This window comes from Paralichthys olivaceus, chromosome 18, assembly GCF_024713975.1.
Source record: "Paralichthys olivaceus isolate ysfri-2021 chromosome 18, ASM2471397v2, whole genome shotgun sequence".
Taxonomy (NCBI): Eukaryota; Metazoa; Chordata; class Actinopteri; order Pleuronectiformes; family Paralichthyidae; genus Paralichthys; species Paralichthys olivaceus.
This window is the reverse complement of record NC_091110.1, coordinates 19353549-19374666: the sequence shown is the minus strand read 5'-3', so window position 1 is coordinate 19374666 and position 21118 is coordinate 19353549. Positions and strand designations below refer to the sequence as shown.

At 42.5% G+C, this 21118-nt stretch overlaps 1 protein-coding gene across 17 annotated transcripts in view; it reads left to right on the top strand.

Annotated features, from left to right (window-relative positions):
* LOC109641048 (transcription factor 4) overlaps positions 1 to 21118 on the top strand; it is a 144110-nt gene that overhangs the window by 58604 nt on the left and 64388 nt on the right. For 14 of the 17 annotated variants that reach the window (XM_069513660.1, XM_069513659.1, XM_069513663.1 and 11 more), the window contains one exon: positions 6918 to 6976. In XM_069513660.1, the coding sequence (XP_069369761.1) occupies positions 6918 to 6976 (59 nt within the window). Of the gene's footprint in view, positions 1 to 6917; positions 6977 to 14558; positions 14562 to 19589; positions 19747 to 21118 lie in introns of those variants that run through there. The other 3 variants (XM_069513672.1, XM_069513668.1, XM_069513670.1) reach the window with 3 other exon arrangements.

The window sequence follows — 21118 nt, the reverse complement described above, 5'->3', positions numbered from 1 at the left end:
ATTGACGCCAAACAAATGAAATTGTGAAAAGAAACTGACTGAAAGATAATGAATCAAAAAACAAAACAAGAAAATATTGAAAAGCGATTAAATAAAGAAACGAATTCATGGTTTGTTGATGAAGTGAAAGAGACAAAGTGATCAATGAAATCCATCTCAATAGTTTTAGTTTTGAATCAGAGCGGACACGATGAGTTCAAACTTTCAAACTTCAAACATGATCTTTGTCTTTTCTTCTTCCTCTGCTCTCATCTGCTCTTTCCTCTCATTTCTTTGTCTTTTGTTTTTCCTCCTCTTCTGTTTTCTCTGTCTCTACTTCTTTCTTCTCTTCCTCTAATTCCTCCTCTCATCACTTTGTTGTCTTGTTGTTAATTAAACTTTATTAAAGTAATTAAGACCCACATTAACCTGGAGAACTACTTAATGAAGGAAATACACAATTACCTTGTATTGATTAGAAGATGTTTGTTATTAATCTTATTGATTAATAACAGATTCTTCCTCTCACGACATTTTAACCACAAACTTTATTATGAATAACTATAAATAAATACTTTATCATCTGGATCTTTGTTTCTTGAGAAATTCACAAAAAATCTAAAACAACGCCCCCTATCAACATCATGGACCCTCCCACTTTAACAAATCCTCTCCAGAATGCAGTGACTTGTGTCTCAGTCTCTCAGAACCTGATCTGTTAAAACCAGAGAGAAGGTGAAATATTAAGAGAAGCTGGTGTTTGAGAAGACGGAGAGAGACGGAGACGCAGACGTTGGGTTCGTGTCTCTGGCCTTCGTCCAATCGCACACAGACACAGCAGTGATTCTGCGGCTTGTGTTTTAGCGTTTGTCCGACACGTTCAGGGTCAAACACCGGAGAGGAAGCAGGCAGAAAGAAAAAGTTGACCCCAAGGCTTCATTTGTTTTGTGTGTGTGTTTTTTTTTCTCCAGTCGGGTTTTTTAGCACTAAAGAAGAATTAAACGTGGACAAAGACGGGAAATGAGATGGTTGGGATGAGTCTGGTTGAATTAAGGGGTTAGATTAGCTTCAGGGTTTCAGGGAACATCTGGGTCGAATCCAGGAGCAAGAACAAAAACAAAGGAAGGAACATTTCCAGTGGATGAAACTGTTTTACAGATGTGAGGCTGAAAATGAACAATGAGATGAAAAAAAAATCCTAATTCAGTTTTGTGAAATAAATTCTTCTGTGGGAATATTTACAGGTTATTGCACAAATATTCTCAACCTCGATTAAAACCTTTTAATGCAGCTACATTTACATTTACATCGCGTTTCTGAACTTAGATTTTAATATGTGATCATTTATATTCTGATGATTCTGGAGGTTTTCATTTATTCTGAGAAACGTGAAATTCACACTTTAAATAAAATATTAGATTAATGTCAGAAAACCACTTCTGTTTTCACATATGATCTGAAAATGTGTCATAGAATGTAAATGCATATATGATATTTTTTAACATATTTATCCCTTGTGATAAATTTACCCAGAGTCAAAGTCTATTATTGATTTATTAATTCTTTTATTTATTTATCAGAACACTTAAAATCAAGGAACAAAGTCATTTTAGTGATTTAGCATTAATTTGTAATACATCACATTTTTTAAGCTGTGTAAATATATATATATATATTAACGTTAGAAGCCGGTTGTAATGATACATTTATTTTTTTTATATTTTTATTTTATATGCAGTTTTGTTAAAAAACAGAATTTAAATCTGTTCCTAATTCTCAGAATCATTTTTTCTAAATGTCTGGTTTCCGGTGGACTCTGATTTTAAACTGTGTGTGATAATAAGTGTGTAGCCGAGCGTTGGCTGTGAGCTTGTAATGGAGCTGATTTGTGTTTCTCTCCGTCTCTTGGTGTCATGGATTAGCACAGATTTGCTCCTCCTGGCTCACCGACTCCTCTATGGGCTTTACACAGCGGAGTGGGCCGACCTCCCCTCCTCCACCTTTTGTGCCCCCGCAGCCAGCTCGCTCTAACGAGCGCCGCTTCGTCCGGGGGTCCTCCTCGCGTCCAATGAGCCTCTTCAGGTCCGTCGTCCGGGAAAAATGTCACCGCGGGGTTCCTCAGAGAAATGTTGATATTGGCGGAAATAGAGCTGAGGTCAGGAAACCGTCTTTTCAGGGGTTCTTTTGAGATCTGAGACGGTCCAATGTTTGTGTTTAGATCAGTCTGAGGCTTTTTTAGCGCTTTGCTGAGAGTCGAGATAAAGAGGGAAGATTTAGACTCAAGCTGCACAAGATGGCAGCAGCAGTGACCTCACGTCTGATCATTTCTCCTACTTGAAAACATCCAGAGCAGCAATTTACACTTTTTTGTTGCTGTAGATTATTTAAACAAGGACAAATATCAACTAGGGTCCAACGAGTGTCCCCACAAATAATCTGCAGGACGTCAACCACAGGCTCTGGTTACCACGGAGCTCATCCTCTGGCTACACAAAGCAAATTCACATATTTGTGTAAATAAAGTTAAAAATAATACAAGTACCTGAAATATTTCTTTATGTTCAATCGGAACATGCCTCCAGGTTTCAGAGCTCAGAACCACGAAGATAAACACGGATTTGCTTCAATGTTTGCTAACGTGAAAGAAGCTTGAATATTTATTTGGAGGCACCTCTCGAGTTTTGGTGAAGAGCCTTGTTCTGTCGTGGTTTGAGAAGCGCTCATGAAGGCAACACCTCAATGTTACGTCGACTGTCGCGATTCTCGACACAGAGGTTTTCTGGGAACGTGCCCGAGGTTTCTCATCATCGTCGCGTTTGTGTTTAACTTCCTGCGAGTGTCATCCACTCAAATCCACCCGTCTGAAAACAGGTGTGTCAATGAGTCTCCTGATGATGAGGTTCCTCGGTGGAACAGCAGGGTTCTGTCGAGACACAGGTTCTGTGAGGACTCCAGATCTTCATTTGTTTGAGGTTTCTAGAAACGACTCTAGAGTTCTTATCAACGAGATAGAAGAACCTCCTCGTCTTTGGGTTGAGAACTTTTTTGAAGGAGATTTTCTGATGTTTCCGAGTCTCTGTGTGGTTTTAAAATGTCCCCTTGATAAGAGGTTCTTGAACGCACCGTGTCTGGCCTTTGGTGAAGTGTCTTGAAGTGCTTTTATTGTGGAGAGAAGGGAGGAAGACGGTGGATCACATTCCGCCGGGATTTGATCCAAAGTGGTCGAGTAGTGTCGGAGAACGCTGAGTTCAAAACGGACGGGAGCTGAACAAACATCATTTCACATGAAACTCAGTTCATATCGAGGTTTTCTCACTTTTCTTAGTGTTTTAATGTTTTTGATTAAATAAGTGAGAGATCACGATATCGTCCGTTATCTGATCTAAAATTTTTATTGGGACATATTTATTTTTTTAATCAACAATCTCCCTCTTGTTAACCAGCTTAAGTGTGTGTGTGTGTGTGTGTGTGTGTGTGTGTGTGTGTGTGTGTGTGTGCACTGTGACAGGGTGGCTGACCCTCTGCTGCTCCGTGTCGCTCCCGCCTGTAGTTTTTTTTTTCAGCAGGTATTTTTTGGTTTGTGTGTCGTACATGAGTTCGGCTGCAGAGACGACGAAAGGTCAAACACAGAGAAGAGAGTTTGTACATTTGTTTAAACCTCAAATCTTCTTTTCTTTTTTTAAAATTGTTTTTTTTAAACTTCTGGTTCATCGTTGTCATTATTAAAAATGTGGCTGAATTTGACAGATTATTTAAAACAAACTAAACCATATGAAATAATTCAGGATGCAAACTTGATTACAGCAGAGACATTGATTTTACAATCAGAATGAATTGTATAAATATTCTATACATCCAACCAAGTTTTTTATCTAATCAAATATTTCATTATTTACATGCATACAAATATAAATATAAACTCAGTTATTCAGTTCAACAGCAAAATATCCATAAATGCAAAATTATGTAGGATTTATTATTAACAGAATACAATTCAAATGAAAAATATAAATGTCTTTTCATTTCTTTATATTTATATTAAAGGAAAAAAAAAATTCAAATTCGGACAAACAAAATATTTAGAAAGAAAAGAAACACATGGAATTATTATTATAAGAACTGTGTGTGTGTGTGTGTGTGTGTGTTAGGTCAGTACACAGTTGTACATCTATATTTTCGATGATGCAGTGGAAAAGACGAACTCCTGTGAATGTTGGCTCGCCTCCATTTTAAGAACCCGTCTCCACGACCAGATGGAAGTCATGTGGTGACTGGTTTGAGTGGTTGACGACTGCGTGTGAACGACACAATAAATCTATTTGTGTCAGAGCTGAGGAGCAGCGAGGTCGAACACATGAACACAATCGATCCAGAGCGACAGAGTCCTGTTTCTCTGTAAATATCTGTCGTCTCTTCTGTCTCCTATAATCGGAGCAGACGACTGGATCCATGCAAAATCTTTTAAAACTGCATTTGACGAGTCTGTGAACTCGTGCAATGAAAAACAGAGAGGTTGCATTTAACAGAAAATTAAAAAAAAAAACTCTGAGAAATTAATTTTCTCTTTTAACACATTTGAAATGTTAAAATAAAAGTGGGACATGTTTAGTTCATATTTAAGACCTTTGAGAAGAACATTTTATTTTTGCGATGGCTGAAACATTTTGGATTGGTTGCAGGATGAGGTCATCTGCGGGGGTGTATTCAACTGACCAATGACAGTGTCAGATCTAAACGCGCGCGTGTGTGTGTGTGTGTGTTTCTACTTGCACGTGTGCACGTACGCTCTCCGATCACTTTAAGTGCATGTTCTTCTCTGCATGGATTTATTTTGGTAGCATGCAAAAATACATTTATACACACACACCAGTATATATATACACATTTACACGTCAGCGAGTGTGTGTGTGTGTGTATGGGTGCATCTGTGCCAATGATTTCCACGACTTTGTGTGTGTGTGTGTGTGTGTGTGTGTGTGTGAGAGAGTGTGTGTGTGTGTGGGAGTCTTTGTATACGTGCCAAACCGGTCCAGCTGGCATCAGTCGTAGCTGTAGCCGAGGCCGCTGTATTGGTCACACACACACACACACACACACACAGTCGACCACATTCCCGTTCTGTACGCCTGTAATTATCAGCCTCTTCTGCATCGACTACCATGTTGGCATGTATACAGTGCTGGTCTATACACGCCTGATTCAAACCCTTCACCACATACACGCTTCATTTTCCTCCACATTCGCTCGCTGTGAAACCCCCTCCACTTCATCTCGTACGGCTGCTCCGACCGCAGAATGTAATTACACACTAACCGTGGTTTGATATTTAGACTGGCTGAAGATTTAAGGTTTTATCCAAAACGAAAGTCTGTGTGGTAAAAATAGGCATCGGAGCAGCTCGGAGCAGGAGCAGGAGGAGGAGGAGGAGGAGGAGGAGATGAGCCTGTTCAGAAGTTGGAGAGGAAATTAGCTTTGTTGTTTGACGGAGCAGCGGCCGCTACGTTTTCTAAATTCATCAGACACCTCTTTCACAGCCAGACACGCTGGGTTTGAGCATTACAGCGATCGGTCGGTTACCTGCCAAAGACGCTTCACCTTCTTGTTGTGCACTGATCAGTTCTTGGCCTCTGTTTAAAGAGCAGCGATGTCTGATTCACTCAAACACATGTTTAAACATGTTTGACCAAAGACGTTCTGTAGAAGACATTTGTGCAGGTGAAGACGTCAACACGTCTGTGTTTCTTCTCTCAGACATAAAGTGTGTTTCAGATGTGCCGTCGGTTGTGAAGGAGAATATATAAAGAAGAAAGATAAAACCGGTTTATTTATACATTTAAAATTAAAAGAGAATCAGTTTCGGCATTGAAGCTGTTTTCATGAACTCTGGAAAATGTCCTGCTCTTCATCGTCTACGTGTGGAGCTCCTCTTCTTCATCCTTCAGACTTTTACACTTTTAAAAAGCTGACACGCGACGTAGAACTGGACCATGTAGATTTCCGAGTAGTAACGAGTAAATCAAAAGTCTCGGGGAGGAAAGAGGAGAATAAAACGTCACGTGACGAACCTCCACAGAGTCGACGACAGATGTGAATTCTGTCCTCTACATCACCTGTTGGGGATTTCTCTCCATCAGTTGGAGAAGAGAGGCGCCCGCTCGTTGAAACATTCTTCAGCCTGCAGCGGGGATCTGTAGTTTTTCCTCCTCTCTCCATGTTCGTGAAGATCCTGAAGCTCGTCTCACGTTCGGTGTGTTTGGTTCTGAACACGCGGCGCGAACGAATCTGCACCTGAAAGAAAGTGGACAATGAAAGTGTTTGTGATCGTGCAACATAAAGAGCTCCTTTGTGTGTATGGATCTATGCAATGCAGGCATCGCAGATGTCAGTTCTGTTGTGCAGGGAGAAAACACACACACAGACACACACACACACACACACACAGTAAAGGCTTTGGCTGTTTTCTATTGTAAATCTTTGTCTGTGTTTCTCAGACAAAATGTAAATGAACGATTCTTTAAGTGAACAAAAGACAAATTAAAATATTTCAGTAACATACGTCACCGCTGCCTGAATGAATGTGTCGTAATTGATGCTGTTGTTCGATTTCATTGGACGTGAATATCGCTGAGAAAATCAATCACATCATGATCAATAATCAAATGATCATTTCTAATTTAATGTTGTAAACACAAAACAAATGAACGATTGTATGACGTTAGTACCTCATGATCCTGATCCTGATCCTGATCCTGATCCTGATCCTGATCCATGATCCTGATCCATGATCCTGATCCTGATCCTGATCCTGATCCTGAACCATGATCCTGATCCTGATCCTGATCCTGAACCATGATCCTGATCCATGAACCATGATCCTGATCCATGATTTGTCTTTGTTGATCCCCTCCGTTAACATTGTCCTCCTCTTCCTCCTGCAGGTAAATCAGAGAGGAGCTCCTACTCGTACGGGAGAGAGTCCAACCCACACTGTCACCAGGTCAGTCCCGCTGTGAACCTCCTTTGTTTTGAAGCAGCGAACGTAACCAGGGAGAGGAAACTGTCCGACCGGAGGTCAAAGTTCAGACTCGAGCCCTTGACTCCTGATCTCTGGACTTTGCATCCAGATGTTGTGTGTTTACATTTCACAAACAAACCCGAGCGATCAACAACAAACCAACTTAGCATGTGGCTAACTGCCTGCACTGGGCTTTCTGTCTGAAGTAGCATGTAGCTTGTTAGCTTTATCTTTTTTTTGGGAAAATGAAGTAGTGGAAGTTACTTCGTGTCTTAAATGTCGGGGTGGTGATTTAAATAATATCCTTGAATTTGATTGGATCATTGGAAAGTGGGCGTGAGTTTTGGAGCTGCAGTCCTGAAAAAATACAAATATTCATATGTTTGTTTTTTAAATACTTTTGTTGTATAAGATGGTAAACATGATTTTTAAAAACATCTTCATCTTCACAAACTTCATGTTCAGGTCGGGTTTGGTTTGGTTTGGTTTGGTTGAATTAGAATTCAGTGTCGTTGTCGGGGATGTTTTCCGTCTCGTACAGTGAACAGCTACAAACGCCTCTGAAGAAGAGTCACAGCGTCACGGTGCAGGTTGATGCACAAACAGGGGATTTGTTTGTTTTATTCGTAATTGACATCGTCAGTTATTTAAGATTCTCATATTCAAAAAAAAAACTTCTCGTGTGTCAGTCATCCTCACGATAAACAACAGCTGTTTTACTTTTTGTCGACGGCGTTTAACTGCATCACATTTTTCTAACTTTATTCCCACTGAATAGTTTAATTGTTAATTGGATTAATTGTTTAAATGGAATATTTATCGTCTGGGTGGTGCCAGGTGTTGTGAGGACTTTGCTAATCGCTGGATTTAGACTCTGCTCTGAAATCCTCCTGCTCAGATCTCATGGACCATATGCATCCAGGAGAAGACGCACGTCGATGATTAAAACAAATATACAGATGTTGCTGTTTGATTCCGCTGCTGGAGCATTAGACGGAGAGGCTTCATGTGCTCGCGGTAATTTGACGACCACCTTTCGCTTTTTGAAATGATGAGAATCACATACGTTGGGTTCCAGCGCAGGCTGTCGGACCTGTTGACGGAGTCTGATGTTCAGGATTTATTTTTCCTTTAGTCTCAAACATCGATTAATTAAAGCTTATCAAACACGAGTACATTTCCTTGATTACGGAATTCAAAGTTGAGCTGAAAGATGTTTCAGATCATGATGCTTATATGAAGGATGTGATGCTGGAGTCTGGATGCAGCTGATTGATCACTGAGGGGAATTAAAGACGATCATATTATTTAACTGCTCAATAATTCAGTGTCTTTTATAGCTTCAGCAGAACTTTTCAAACTCTCATTAAACTGTGTGTCAGTAGGCTCAACGTTTCATATTATCTATCTATCATCTATCTATCATCTATCTATCATCTATCTATCATCTATCTATCTATCCATCTATCTATTTATCTATCTATCATCTATCTATCATCTATCTATCTATTTATCTCTATCTATCTATCTATCATCTATTTATCTATCTATCTATCTATCTATCATCTATTTATCTATCTATCTATCTATCTATCTATCTATCTATCTATCATCTATCTATCTATCTATCTATCTATCTATCTATCTATCTATCCATCTATCTATCTATCTATCTATCTATCTATCTATCATCTATCTATCTATCTATCTATCATCTATCATCTATCATCTATCTATCTATCTATCATCTATCATCTATCATCTATCTATCTATCTATCGTCTTCCTTCCTTCTTCTGTCCATCGGAGCAACTGATACAGTTATTGACAATTTATACAGTTGTAAATGAGATTTGATATATTTTACAGTTCAACTGAATAATTGTAGATAAAAAGAAAACACAAATATTTAGAATTAAAGAAAACATCAGTGCTCATGTTGTCTGCGTCGTAATTCTAATCTGTTATATTAGTTGGGATATATACAAATATATAAACAGTTTATGTATATGATATTTTATGGACATTGATGGTTTCAGCCGTTCTGTCTAATAACTGGAGAAGTTGTTGCCAACAAGTTTGATCAAAGCCTCCGACTGTGGTTGCCAGGGGCAGCTGGGCGGACATTACTGTCGAGCCTTGTGAATGAAGAGGTATATTTATATTTATATATATATATATATATTTATTTATTAAATATTTTTAATATATACCAGTCTGGCTTCTGAAGGACTTGTGGTCTTTTTGGACTTCAAAAGTAAAAAGACCTTCCTCACTTGTAATTTTGATGGGTTCCTTTCTGTCGTGGGGACATGCTTTGACCCTGACAACCCTGTCAACACACACACACACACACACACACACACACACACACACACACACACACACACACACAGAACATGCCGGTCATACCTGCCGGTGCCAAATGTGTCAGTTGTGCTGGAATAGTTTTCACACAGAATCTTTCCACTGGAGGATAAAATATAAAAATAGCTGCTGGTCGACTGTGAGTCTCTTTTAGTTTTCATGAATTCACTCCTTCATTTGTTTTATTCACTCGTTCACCACTTTGTCAGTGGATTTGTTGACAATATGTTTGATTAAAATAGTTATTGATTTGCTGATTTCGTGATTTCAATATATTGTTGGGTTTTCATTTGTAATTTAATTCATTCAGACATTCCTTCATTCATTCATTCATTCATTCATTCAGTGCAATACAGCTTCATTAATCCTGAAGACAATTCGGTTTAAGGCAATGAAAGGAAAAAAAGGAATTCACACATGAACTGATCATCCACAAAAAAAAAAGCATAAAATACAACTTTATCTGTAATAAATGAAATAATAGTTGGTGCTTCATTCATGAATTAGATGATCTGTTCATCCATCCATCTAAACATCCATCCATGCATTTTACCATCTATCCATCCATCCATCCATCTAAACATCCATCATGCATCCATCCATCTAAACGTCCATCATCCATCCATCCATGAGTGTCCCCCTGATCTTTTATTTATAACCACCTCTCATATCCAGCTGTGGCCTTTGTACGCAGCTACAACAAACCACAGAGGACAAAAATATGAAATAAATCAAACATTACTGCCTCACTGGCCATTTTCCTACTGGGCTGCTGTCAAATTATGCTGCTACACAGTCTGAATGGCTCCTGATGGAAATTGTTTGGAAATGGCAGATGAATTAACATGCTGGGCTGAAGTCCAAAATCCTCTGGCTTCATCCTCGGCTGTTAGTGAAAGAGCGAGAGCGAGAGAGAGAGAGAGAGAGAGAGAAACACTTAGCGGGGAGGATGAGCTCACGCTAACAGCAGGAAGATTTCCACTGACCCCAGTTTATTCCACCAATCTCTGACCGAACTCAGCACTAAATCCTGCGGTCAGAGTTTTGAGGTAATTCAGGTTTTGGTTCCACGACTTTTTTATTTTTAGACAGTGGAAGTTTTAAATTTACACAAAACATTCAGCCCGACAATCCTAGAGAAGGCACTTGGCTTTTAATTTTCATTACATTATCCAGTCATTTTACCCTGAACGTCCCACGGCCACTGATGTATCGTCCCTCTGAGTGGACACAGGAGACGTGTGTGTGTGTGTGGTCTGAACATTTTATCACCTCAGTTGAAGAAGTTTGTCGGTTTAACAGTTGGTATTTCTCTAATTTCACCTCAGACTCATCTCTGCTTTTTGACATTTTTGCAGAAATCCTGCTTTTTGCTATTTTTCTGGCTCTGGCACAGGAAGAGGGAGAACATCCTCCTTCTTTATCTCCCCTGCAAAGATCTTTTCCAACCACGGAAACAACCATCAACAGAATTCCAGAGCTCTAGAACCAGATTTGTTTCCTCGTGAGGTCAAAAACCAAAACATTTGAAAACAATGTCATTTTGACCTGATTTTATCGCTGGATAGAAACTCATCCCCGAGGCTTTAAGGGTCGTCTTATGGGGATCGAGCGAATCGCTATTGATTCATTTCCGTCTCAGATCGCTCTGTCAGCAGTGGTTTTATTCGAGAATCAGAAAATGGATGTTTAGTCCAACGGTGCTGAACGGTCTAAAACATTTCCCCCATCACTTTTTATTTCCTGCACATCGGAGCGTCGTGTGTTTGTGTTTCGGCCTGGACTGGCTGCATGTGCGTGCTGTTTGAACTGGGAACCTGACAGGTTCGTGCTGAAGCTCTCCTGGCTCTCACTGAAGGGTTGGGGGCTGGGAAACATGGCCTCCTGCCAAGGTACGAGCCCAACCCCCAGCTAACCCCCTCCAAAACCCATTGTCTGCTGGCAGAAGGTGGCATGAATGCACTCGCTACTCCGAGCACGGAGAAGAACTGAGTCTGTTGTTTGGGTACATGCAACTTTTGAACATGAAGTAAGATGTTGACTCGGTATTGTGTGTGGATCAGTGGCACCAGGTGTGATTTTTATAAACTGCTGTCTTCAGGTTGGGGTTAAAGGGGCGGAGGGTTCCATTTTATCCAGGTTGCTTCACACAGCAGATATGAGAACAGCCTCCACGAGGTCCGTTGAGTAGCTGCTTGTGATCGCACTGCGTGATCTTCGTCGTCTGCTGATTCGTGGATGTTTAACCCAAACTCCTGACCACGGACGCAGACCTCCCCTCGAGGACCACTTACCTCCCACTCCATCTTCATCTCCCCTCTCTCTTGCTGACGCTCTGTTGTTGCGGACCGACTGACGCTGCGCTGCGCTGCGGAGTTTCACACTGTAATTGACTTGACGGTTACTTTAAAGCTTAGTTATCACACGTCAGGAGCATTTTTACACCTGTCAGGGAGATGCGGCGTTTGGCAATTTTGCAAGAGTGAACGTGTTTTCATTAGAGGAACAATCGGCATAGTTTGATCAAATGTCTGGAACATTGTGTGTTTTATGTTTTCTGACAAGAACCTTTATGAATGATGACAGTTGCCTCTGAGAAGATAAGTAGAGCGCTGACGGACGTGTGATGCTCTTTATACAGAGACCTGTTTACATTGGCACGACCGGACCCCACGTTTTGCTGCCTTTGCTTATTTACACTGCACCGACCAAGTCATCGAGTTGCTCCACCGGCCTATTTCATGTCCTGACTCCAGCTCTGCTTTTGAATCTCCAGGATATTATCTCTAGCGCCACCCTCTTGACAAACGTTCTGCATTTAGCTGAATCATCAGTTGGTGTTTTTTTTTTTTATCTTCTTTGGTTCGGTGGGTGTTTCTGTGGCTTCACAGCTGCTGAGAGTATCACCTGAACTCTCACGACCACATAGAACCACCCTCATGGGGAGTGTAATATGCAGCGAGTACACACACACACACACACACACACACACACACACACACACACACACTTAGCTGTGCTATCTAAAGCCATCTAAAGGGACGTTCTGTCTACATAAGCAGAAAAACCCACATCATCAGAATGAAGGGATGGGAGAAGATGATCCCCCTTATCTCTCTCTCTCTTTCACACACACACACCCTCACTACCTCTCTCTCTCTCTCACAAGTTACCACTGTACTTTACTGTCTCTCGTCCCCTCTCTTACTTGCTCTGTGTCTCTGTCTCGCTGTTTTTCATAGTTTTTCTAGCTCTCGTAATTTTTCTTCTTTCCTCTGTCGTACACACACACACATGCACGTCAAAGCCAATGTATTGGCTGCTCACACACACACACACACACACACACACACACACTCACACACTCACACACTCAGCCACACCAAAGCATGTCATTCATCTGGTTATCGCCTCACAGATCAGTAGGTTGGTCGTGGGCCGGCAGCTACAGCTGAGGCAGCAGCAGCCTCGATGTGAGGTTCTGGTGAAATGCAACACGAACAAAGCCTATAACCCTACACACACACACACACAAACACACACACACACACACACACACTTCCATATACACACTCACCCAAATCATTCAGTGAAAAGTGCTGAAGGCTTCGTTTTGAAGCTCAGAGTTTCAGAGGAGCTTAGAAGCTGCATTTACCTACTAAAAAAAGACACGCACGCACACACACACACACACACACACACACACACACACACACACACATTAAAGCACATGTATGTATATATATACTTTCTCAGACACACATAGTTATGCATGTGATTTAAGAGTATTTAGATTATAAATAAATATGACATATATACAGTTTCAGGATCAACAGAGTGTTCGAAGCCTCGACTACACGACCGCTCACTCCTGGTCAGTCGTTAACGAGCTGAACTGCTCCTTTAAACACTCTGAGGGCTTCACACACACTGACCTCCATGACTCTGTGACAGCTCCGCAGAGAGAGAGACAGAGAGAGAGAGAGACCTCTGGTTAGGACAGAACACTGCTCATCCTCATAGTCCTTCAATCTCCCCGTCTCTCACACTGTCACTGTTTCTCTTTCGCTTGTTATCTGTGTCGTCGTTCTCACTCTTTGTGTCTTGTCGACGACCTGTTCGTGAGTCCGATCTGAAAGTAGGATGAGTCTCAACATGAGTTCTTCAGTGAGTCAGTTAGTTTACGACACAAATAAATCATGGATCATTTCAGCTCCTTTTCATTTTCTCTCAGACCTTTGTTTGAGTAGTTTTGCTCTCTCTCTCTCTCTCCCTCTCTCTCTCTCTCTCTCTCTCTCTCCCTGTCAAGATGCAGTTCCTCTACTGATCTGTGGAATGTGTGTGTGTGTGTGTGTCTGTGTGTGTGTGTGTGTGTGTGTCCTCCCCTCTGGAAGGCCGACAGTTCCTGTGCGTGGGCTTTACTGTGGAATCTGGTTACCAAGGATGCATGTGTGTGTTCATCATCACTTCATTATCTCCGTCCCTATTGGCGGTCATCTGACCAATGATGTGTCAGCAGGAAGTACAGTCCCCCACCAGCTGGTCCGAAGTCCAGGACGAAAAAACAAAACAAAACAAGGGCGAGTCAACGACTGTTTAGAGAAATATTCATGAAGCTGCCTGGACCCGGATCTATCTCCGTCTATATGATCAAAATTCATATACAATCAATACAATATAAAAGTTTTTATACACACCAATGTGTAATGCAAACATAAGTAAACATGTCACGGTTTTCGTACTAATACTTCATCGTCATAAACGACCAGCTCCTGTTTCTGTACCTGTGGGTCGATGCTTTATGAATCAGGTCTCTGAAGGTTCGACCATCAACATATGTGGAAATAACAGAAAAAGAAAAAAATCTATTTCGAGAAAAAATAACTCATTTGTTTTGAATCATTTGGAATAATCTGTGGACGTTGTAAATAACTCTCGTCTCACATCCATCAATCTATTCCTTCTGTACATCTTTGTGTGTGGTGAGATGTTTCACTCACAGCTGCTCTCCAGCTCCGAACACACACACACTCACATCCAGCTGCTCGTAGCTCTCAGGAGACTCTCAGCCGTCATTTAGTCTCATCTGCCGGCCGCACAGATCGACACTTTATTTAGTTTTACTATCGATCACAAACACACACACTGCTAGACTCAGTTATACTGTGTGTGTGTTCATACATCAGCTCTGACAGCAGCCTGTGTGTGTGTTCTATCTTCTGTGTGAACGCTCACGCTGTCAGGACCACCCGGTATCTTTATGATCTCATGGAACTCTCTGGTTTCTTGAGCTGTGAAGTAGAAATATTAGTTTTATTTCATTTATAAGACACATTTCAGTTGAAAAATCAATGTCACCGTCCGTCTGAACGTTGAACAAGTCTGTTATAATAAAGTGTCTCTGCGGTAAATCTGCAGTTATTCACTTTTGGAAAGTGCTGTGGTTTCACACCGGGACACTTCTCAGACTTCTCCACTTCCAGATCCATCCATCTTTTATCTTTACTGCTTTTCTTCTGAGGGTCCGAGAGCCCGTAGAGCGGCGGGAGGCGGGACATGACGTAAAAAACTCTGCTGGGGAAGTCCAAGTTGACGTCTTCGTCCTCCACGGTCTTCATCCTGAGATATTTGTGTTCTCCCGGTCTCACGTCCGTCGCGTGTTAGAAACCTCATCAACACGTCCACTCGCTCTCTGGGAAGGTTCCAGACGTTTTCCTGCTGTTTTCTCACATGGACTCGCTCTGACTCATCCTCGTTTGACGAGGAGGCGGTTCCATCTGACTGGATCCTCACAGTGATGCTCGCGTAGCTGTGGACACCTTCGAGAACATATGATGTCGGAGTGCTCACCACTTTATTATACATAATTATAGGAATGAATTCTTCCTGAGTTTTCTTATCAGCAAACATAAACACAGACACTGACTCGTATCGTCCGACCGATGATGTCGCCTCTCCTCGTCCTGGTGGGTGAATTCCTGTACAGGTGTGTTTTACGTTGAAAAGCTGTGAAGGAAAAGGTCGACTCTGTTTTATTTCCCCCCGCCTGTGGTTCAGTCTCTGGCTCTGATGACTAAAGTGAAGTCAGCTGGGACTGAGGCATGATGGGAGTGATCAGTTCAAGATGGCACCGCAGGGAAGTCTATTTTTCATTCCTACTTTCATCTCTAAATATAAATCTGTCTCTCCATCTATCATTCATTCACTTCCCGTCTCCTCCCCTCTCTTCCTTCATCGTCCCTGTCTTCTCTTCTTTCTTTCTTTCTTCCTTTCTCTCTCTCTCCATTCGTCTGTCATTACTTCCTCCTGCGCTTGCTTTCTTTTCCTTTTCTTCCTCCCATCGTTTGACGTCAGTGCATTCCAGTCTTTCTTTTCTCTTTCTCCTCTCCTCCTCTTCCTTTTTTCATCCTTCCATTCTCTTTTCTCATTCTTTCCTTCTTTCTTCTTCTTCCTCAATTACTTCCACTTCTTTATTTGTCTCCTCTGTTTCCTCCCTCCTTTTAAATCCGTCCTTCTTTCCTTTCCTCCTCTCTCCCTTGTTCCCTTATTCTTGTTTAATTCTCTTTCTGTCTTCCTCCATCCTTCATTCCCTTGCTACTTTCTTCTCAACTTACCCTCTTTCTTTCTTTCCCTTCTTATCACCTCCCCCCTGTCTCCTTCATCCTTTCATCCTTGTCATCTTTCATTCTCCTCTTCTCTCACATCCTTCCTCCCTCCTGTGTTACTCGTCTCCCCTGTTTTACTTCCAACTTGTCGTTTAAACTCCTTCCTCACTTTATCTCCACTCTCCATTTCATCCCTCCCTCACTCTCTTCCTCCTCTGTCCCCTCCTCACCTCTCCTCCTTTATTCTCTCCCCCTCTGTTCTTTTCATTCCTCTTTGACCCCCGTCGTTCAACACATACTCGTCTCCCCAGGTCGACTTCCATCCTTCCTGCCTTCCTCTGATTTCCTCCCGACTCTCCCCTTCATCCTTGACTCCACCCCCACCCTCCTCCTCCTCACCCCTCTCCCAGTTCTGACAGTGTGGAAGCAGGAAGCTGCCAGATATTGTGAGGTGTAATGTGCTGTCTGATTCCTCTCTAAGTGTTCTTAAACGATCGCTATTTATTTGTCAAGCCAAGCGTTGAACGCTAATTAAGGAAAAATGCTTTGAACTGCCGTGTGTGTGTGAGAGAGAGAGAGTGTGTTTGTTTGTGTGTGTGTGTGTGTGAGCGAGAGAGAGTGTGTGTGTAGTAGCTGTTAGAAGACGGAGGAAGTGTCATTGGGTAGTCAATCCCTCGCTGCTTGGAGTGCTACTGCAGATGAGTGTGTGAGTGTGTGTGTGTGATATCTGTCCCTGTGGTTCTTCTTGCTCTGACATCATTCTACACACACACACACACACACACACACACACACACACACACACACACACACACACACACACAACAGCAGGTGTTTATGAGACTCCCGCGTGCTGATGTGAATGGCCTCTTTGTTTGTGTGTTTGTCTTCTCACTACGGTTCTGCAACATGATTGGTCGTCTCAGGCTTTAACTCTGATAACTCCGTGTCCTCGTGGGTCTCAGTCATTATCTCTCTTGTAACTCCTTCACCATATCTCTCTCTCTCTCTCTCTCTCGGGAGGGAGGGAACGAAACCTCTAACCCTGGCTGACGCTTTTTTAAAACAGGATCAATCTGGCTCGGACATTTGTTCTCAGCCTCTCTGGGTGATTTCAGGAAAATGTCCCGACTTCAGTTCATGTCTGAACGAGTCGTGTGTGATGTGAGATTTGTGTTTCTGGCTCCAGAGTCCAGTTTAATTCATCGTCTCTGCTGGTTTTACTGTTTCAGGTAAAGCAGCCTCAGGGCCCCTCTCCCTCAGGAGTGTGTGTGTGTGTGTGTGTGTGTGTGTGTGTGTGTGTGTGTGTGTGTGTGTGTGTGTGTGTCAGCTGGAGCGAAGCTGGCATACAGGTGCGCCGCCGCCTCGCCAGCACTTCCTGGTAATTAATGACTTCTTCCAACCCCCCCCCCCCCCCCCTCCTCTCTCTCTCTCCGTCTCTCATTGCGATAGTAGAAATTGATGACATGTGAGCATTTGCTTTTTCAGTCACTTGAGGACAGAGGAGGTGAGCGGGAGAGGAAGGAGATGAGGAGACGAGAAATGGGGGGGGGGGGGGGGGGGGGACAAAACTTTATTGTCATCAAACTCTTGACAGGAGTCGTTCAACATTTTGGTAAAATACCTTCCTGGTCGTCACGTGGGAAGATGACGTCTGCGTGTGGTCAGGCTGCAGCTAGCTTAGCTTAGCATAAAGACTGGAAACAGAGGGAAACAGCTAGCATGAACCCAACATTCAAATAATACTCCCGTCAACACTTTTAAACATGTTCATTAATAAGTTTGATAAATTTTAATACAAAAACCAAAATGTAAAAGAAATGGATAACATCAACATCACCATGACGATTCATTTGTATTATATGTTATACACACCCACCACCACCACTCACCATATGTGCCTTACTCAATCTTTCATTCTTGTCTTTCGCTCTTCTCTCTCTTATTTTTGCTCTCCCTCTCTCCCTCCCTCCCTCTCTCCCTCCCTCTCTCCCTCTCTCTGGTAATCTATCTTAGTTAATATGGTCTCTGAGAGCAGCTGGGTTCCGAGGCAGAGTCAGCTCTGTGAGAAACAGACCTCTGGTTGTGTGTGTGTGTGTGTGTGTGTGTGTGTGTGTGTGTGTGTGTGTGTGTTCGAGAGAGAAACACACACACACACACACTCTCACACACACACACACACACACACACACACAGAAAACAAGATCATGTAGGAAGAAAAAAGAAACAGAGCTGGAGGGAAACTTGAGTATTATCGCGACTGGAATGATATTTCTGTGACGATACTTATAAATGTTCCTGTGGGTCTATGCGGAGCAGGGCATTATGGGTAACTGTAGGTCGCCATATGCATGTTCTCCTGTTGGGAGGTTTAACATTCGGTCGCAGGGTGTCTACTCTGTAACCGACTACAGTGTAATCGGATTAGTTTTTATTCATGACGTCCACCACCTCGGTCCAGATTGAGCCAAATGACTTCTGCAGCTCAAGATGGCGCCCCCTGTGTGTGAGATAATGTGATAATATAACTTCATTTTTGTACGAGAGGACGCAGAGAAGCGTCATTCTTTACATCACAAGTCTGAAAATCTGCTGCTGCTTGGATTTGTTTTTCTTTCTCCGGTCAGACTCCTCAGAGTCGCAGAACTTCATGGAAACAAAACACTAACACTATAAAAAGTTATAGAAGAGAGTAACGGAGTAATGAAATGAGAATGACGGAGACAAACAGGTAAAGAGACACACACACACACACACACATACAGTGAGAGAGAGAGAGACAGACGGGTATTTTGTCTCCAGCCTCTGGCTCGTCTAGTTGCCGGGGTGACCGTCCGGCCTGGCTCGATGCTCGAGTGCTGGAAGAGAGAAAGAAAAGAACAGAATAGAAAGAAAAGCGCCACAATCAATGAGACCCTTTTTGTTTTAGTGGGAACCCCCTTTTACCCCCCAACGACACACACACACACACACACACACACACACACACACACTCACGGACAGAGGAACAGGATGACTGAATCGGTGTGTGTGTGTGTGTGTCTTTGTGTCTGACTCCCTCTCCCTCCCTCTGTGTGTGTGACTGACTTTATTTAAGACAAGGGCTCTTTTGTTTTAAGCCAGAGAATGGCTCCGAGACCGAGGCTGGCCCTGTAATTGGCCTACTTAGGCCCTGTTTAGCATGAGAAAAGCCTTCCTTGGCCTGGCAGTGCCAAGCTAACTCTTGTTTTGAGCCGCGGAGAGGACGGGCGCGCTGATCTGAATTCAGATTAGCCTGAGAGACATCCAGCACCCCCAACACACACACACACACACACACACACTCACACCTCCGAACACTCCCCTCCACCCTCTGCTTTAAATACACTACACACTAATTACTTAACGAGAAAGCTGCGGGAAAAAAGTCCACACTTTAACGGAGTGGTGGTGGAGTCTATTTAAAGAAGGAGGGGGGAGGCGGGGGGGGGGCAGCTTCTTTTTCACAGCTTCCCTCTTCGCTAACTTTTTGTGCCACTTTAAAAAAAAAGAGCCTCTCCTCCATGCGTCTCTCTGTCTTTTATTCTTCCCTGCGAACGGGCCCAGACGCCACTTGTTGCTCGCCAAATCATTGAACTTAATTAGCGGGACAATGTGTGAGCGGTTTGCTAAGTTTGAGCCGTAAACAGAGTCACAGTTAGAGGAGGGGAAAGAGCGGCACGGAGGAGAAGTTAGACGCTGGGCCGTAGAGCTGCGGCGAGGTCGTCTCCACACCGAGCAGCATGAGGTCGCTCTCACGGAGGTAAATACCGTCACAGCCACGGTCTCATTATCAACACCAGCTCGGTTTGAGGTGTCGGAGGAAGGATTTACCCCGGGAGGTTAGAGGGATCGAACATTAAATGGAAAGAGCCGTCGTTTACTTATTGATGTGTATATCCATCTATCCATCTATCCATCTGTCTATCTATCTATCTATCTATCTATCTATCTGTTTATCTGTCTGTCTATCTATCTATCCATCTATCTATCTATCTATCTATCTATCTATCTGTTTATCTGTCTGTCTATCTATCTATCTATCCATCCATCTATCCATCTGTCTATCTATCTATCTATCCATCTATCCATGCATCTATCTATCTATCTATCTATCTATCTATCTATCCATCCATCTATCTATCTGTTTATCTGTCCGTCTATCCATCCATCTATCTATCTATCCGTCCATCTATCTATCTATCTATCCATCCATCCATCTATCTATCTATCTATCCATCTATCTATCTATCTATCTATCTATCTATCCATCCATCTATCTATCTGTTTATCTGTCCGTCTATCCATCCATCTGTCTATTCATCCATCCATCTATCTATCTATCTATCTATCTATCCATCTATCCATCACTTATAAGTTATAATTTAGTAATCAGGAGATTTAGATTTTTTATTTAAGGACATTTTCACTGGATTAAATCATTTTCTTGATGTTGGCACACTTTGACTTCCATACCCACGTGTCCGTCCACACTATTATAACCATCACTATTTTAAAGACATTTTCATTCTTATGCCACGATGGATGGATGATGGATGGTAACACAACGTTGTGTCAGTCTGATTGTCGGCTCGAACCCGATCGCACAATATTCACGTGTTTGCTGTAGGAATGGATGTGGATGTTGTTGCCTCACTCCAGACGGGTCAGCAGCAGCTTGGTCTCTGAATTAGTACAACCGCCGCGATTAAATCGTTTTTTCGGGAGCGAGGACAAATGTGTTCGAGCTGAAGTCAGCGGTGCATTTTCATTGGACGTGAAGTTAGCACACGCCCCTGACGGCACGATGAGTCATCAAAGTGAGATTTGAATGTCAAAATACTGCGATGTTGGTTTTATATCAAGAAATAAATGAACAATTTCCACTTGAACACATTTTTTTCCCTCAAACTCAGCTCACTGGCTTCAGACCCGTCAATCAGCTGAAATCCTGTCGGCTCGTCTCTGTCGCTCTCGCTCTGATCATCTTCCACGGCGACTTTGTTTGTTTAGAGAAGCGATGGCGTCCCGAGAACCGATGAAACTGTTGTTGTTGTTGTCGTCGTGATTCATTTTCACGACCACGTCTGAAACCGGAGTCCTGACGTCTTCAGAAACCCAGAGAATATGTTTTC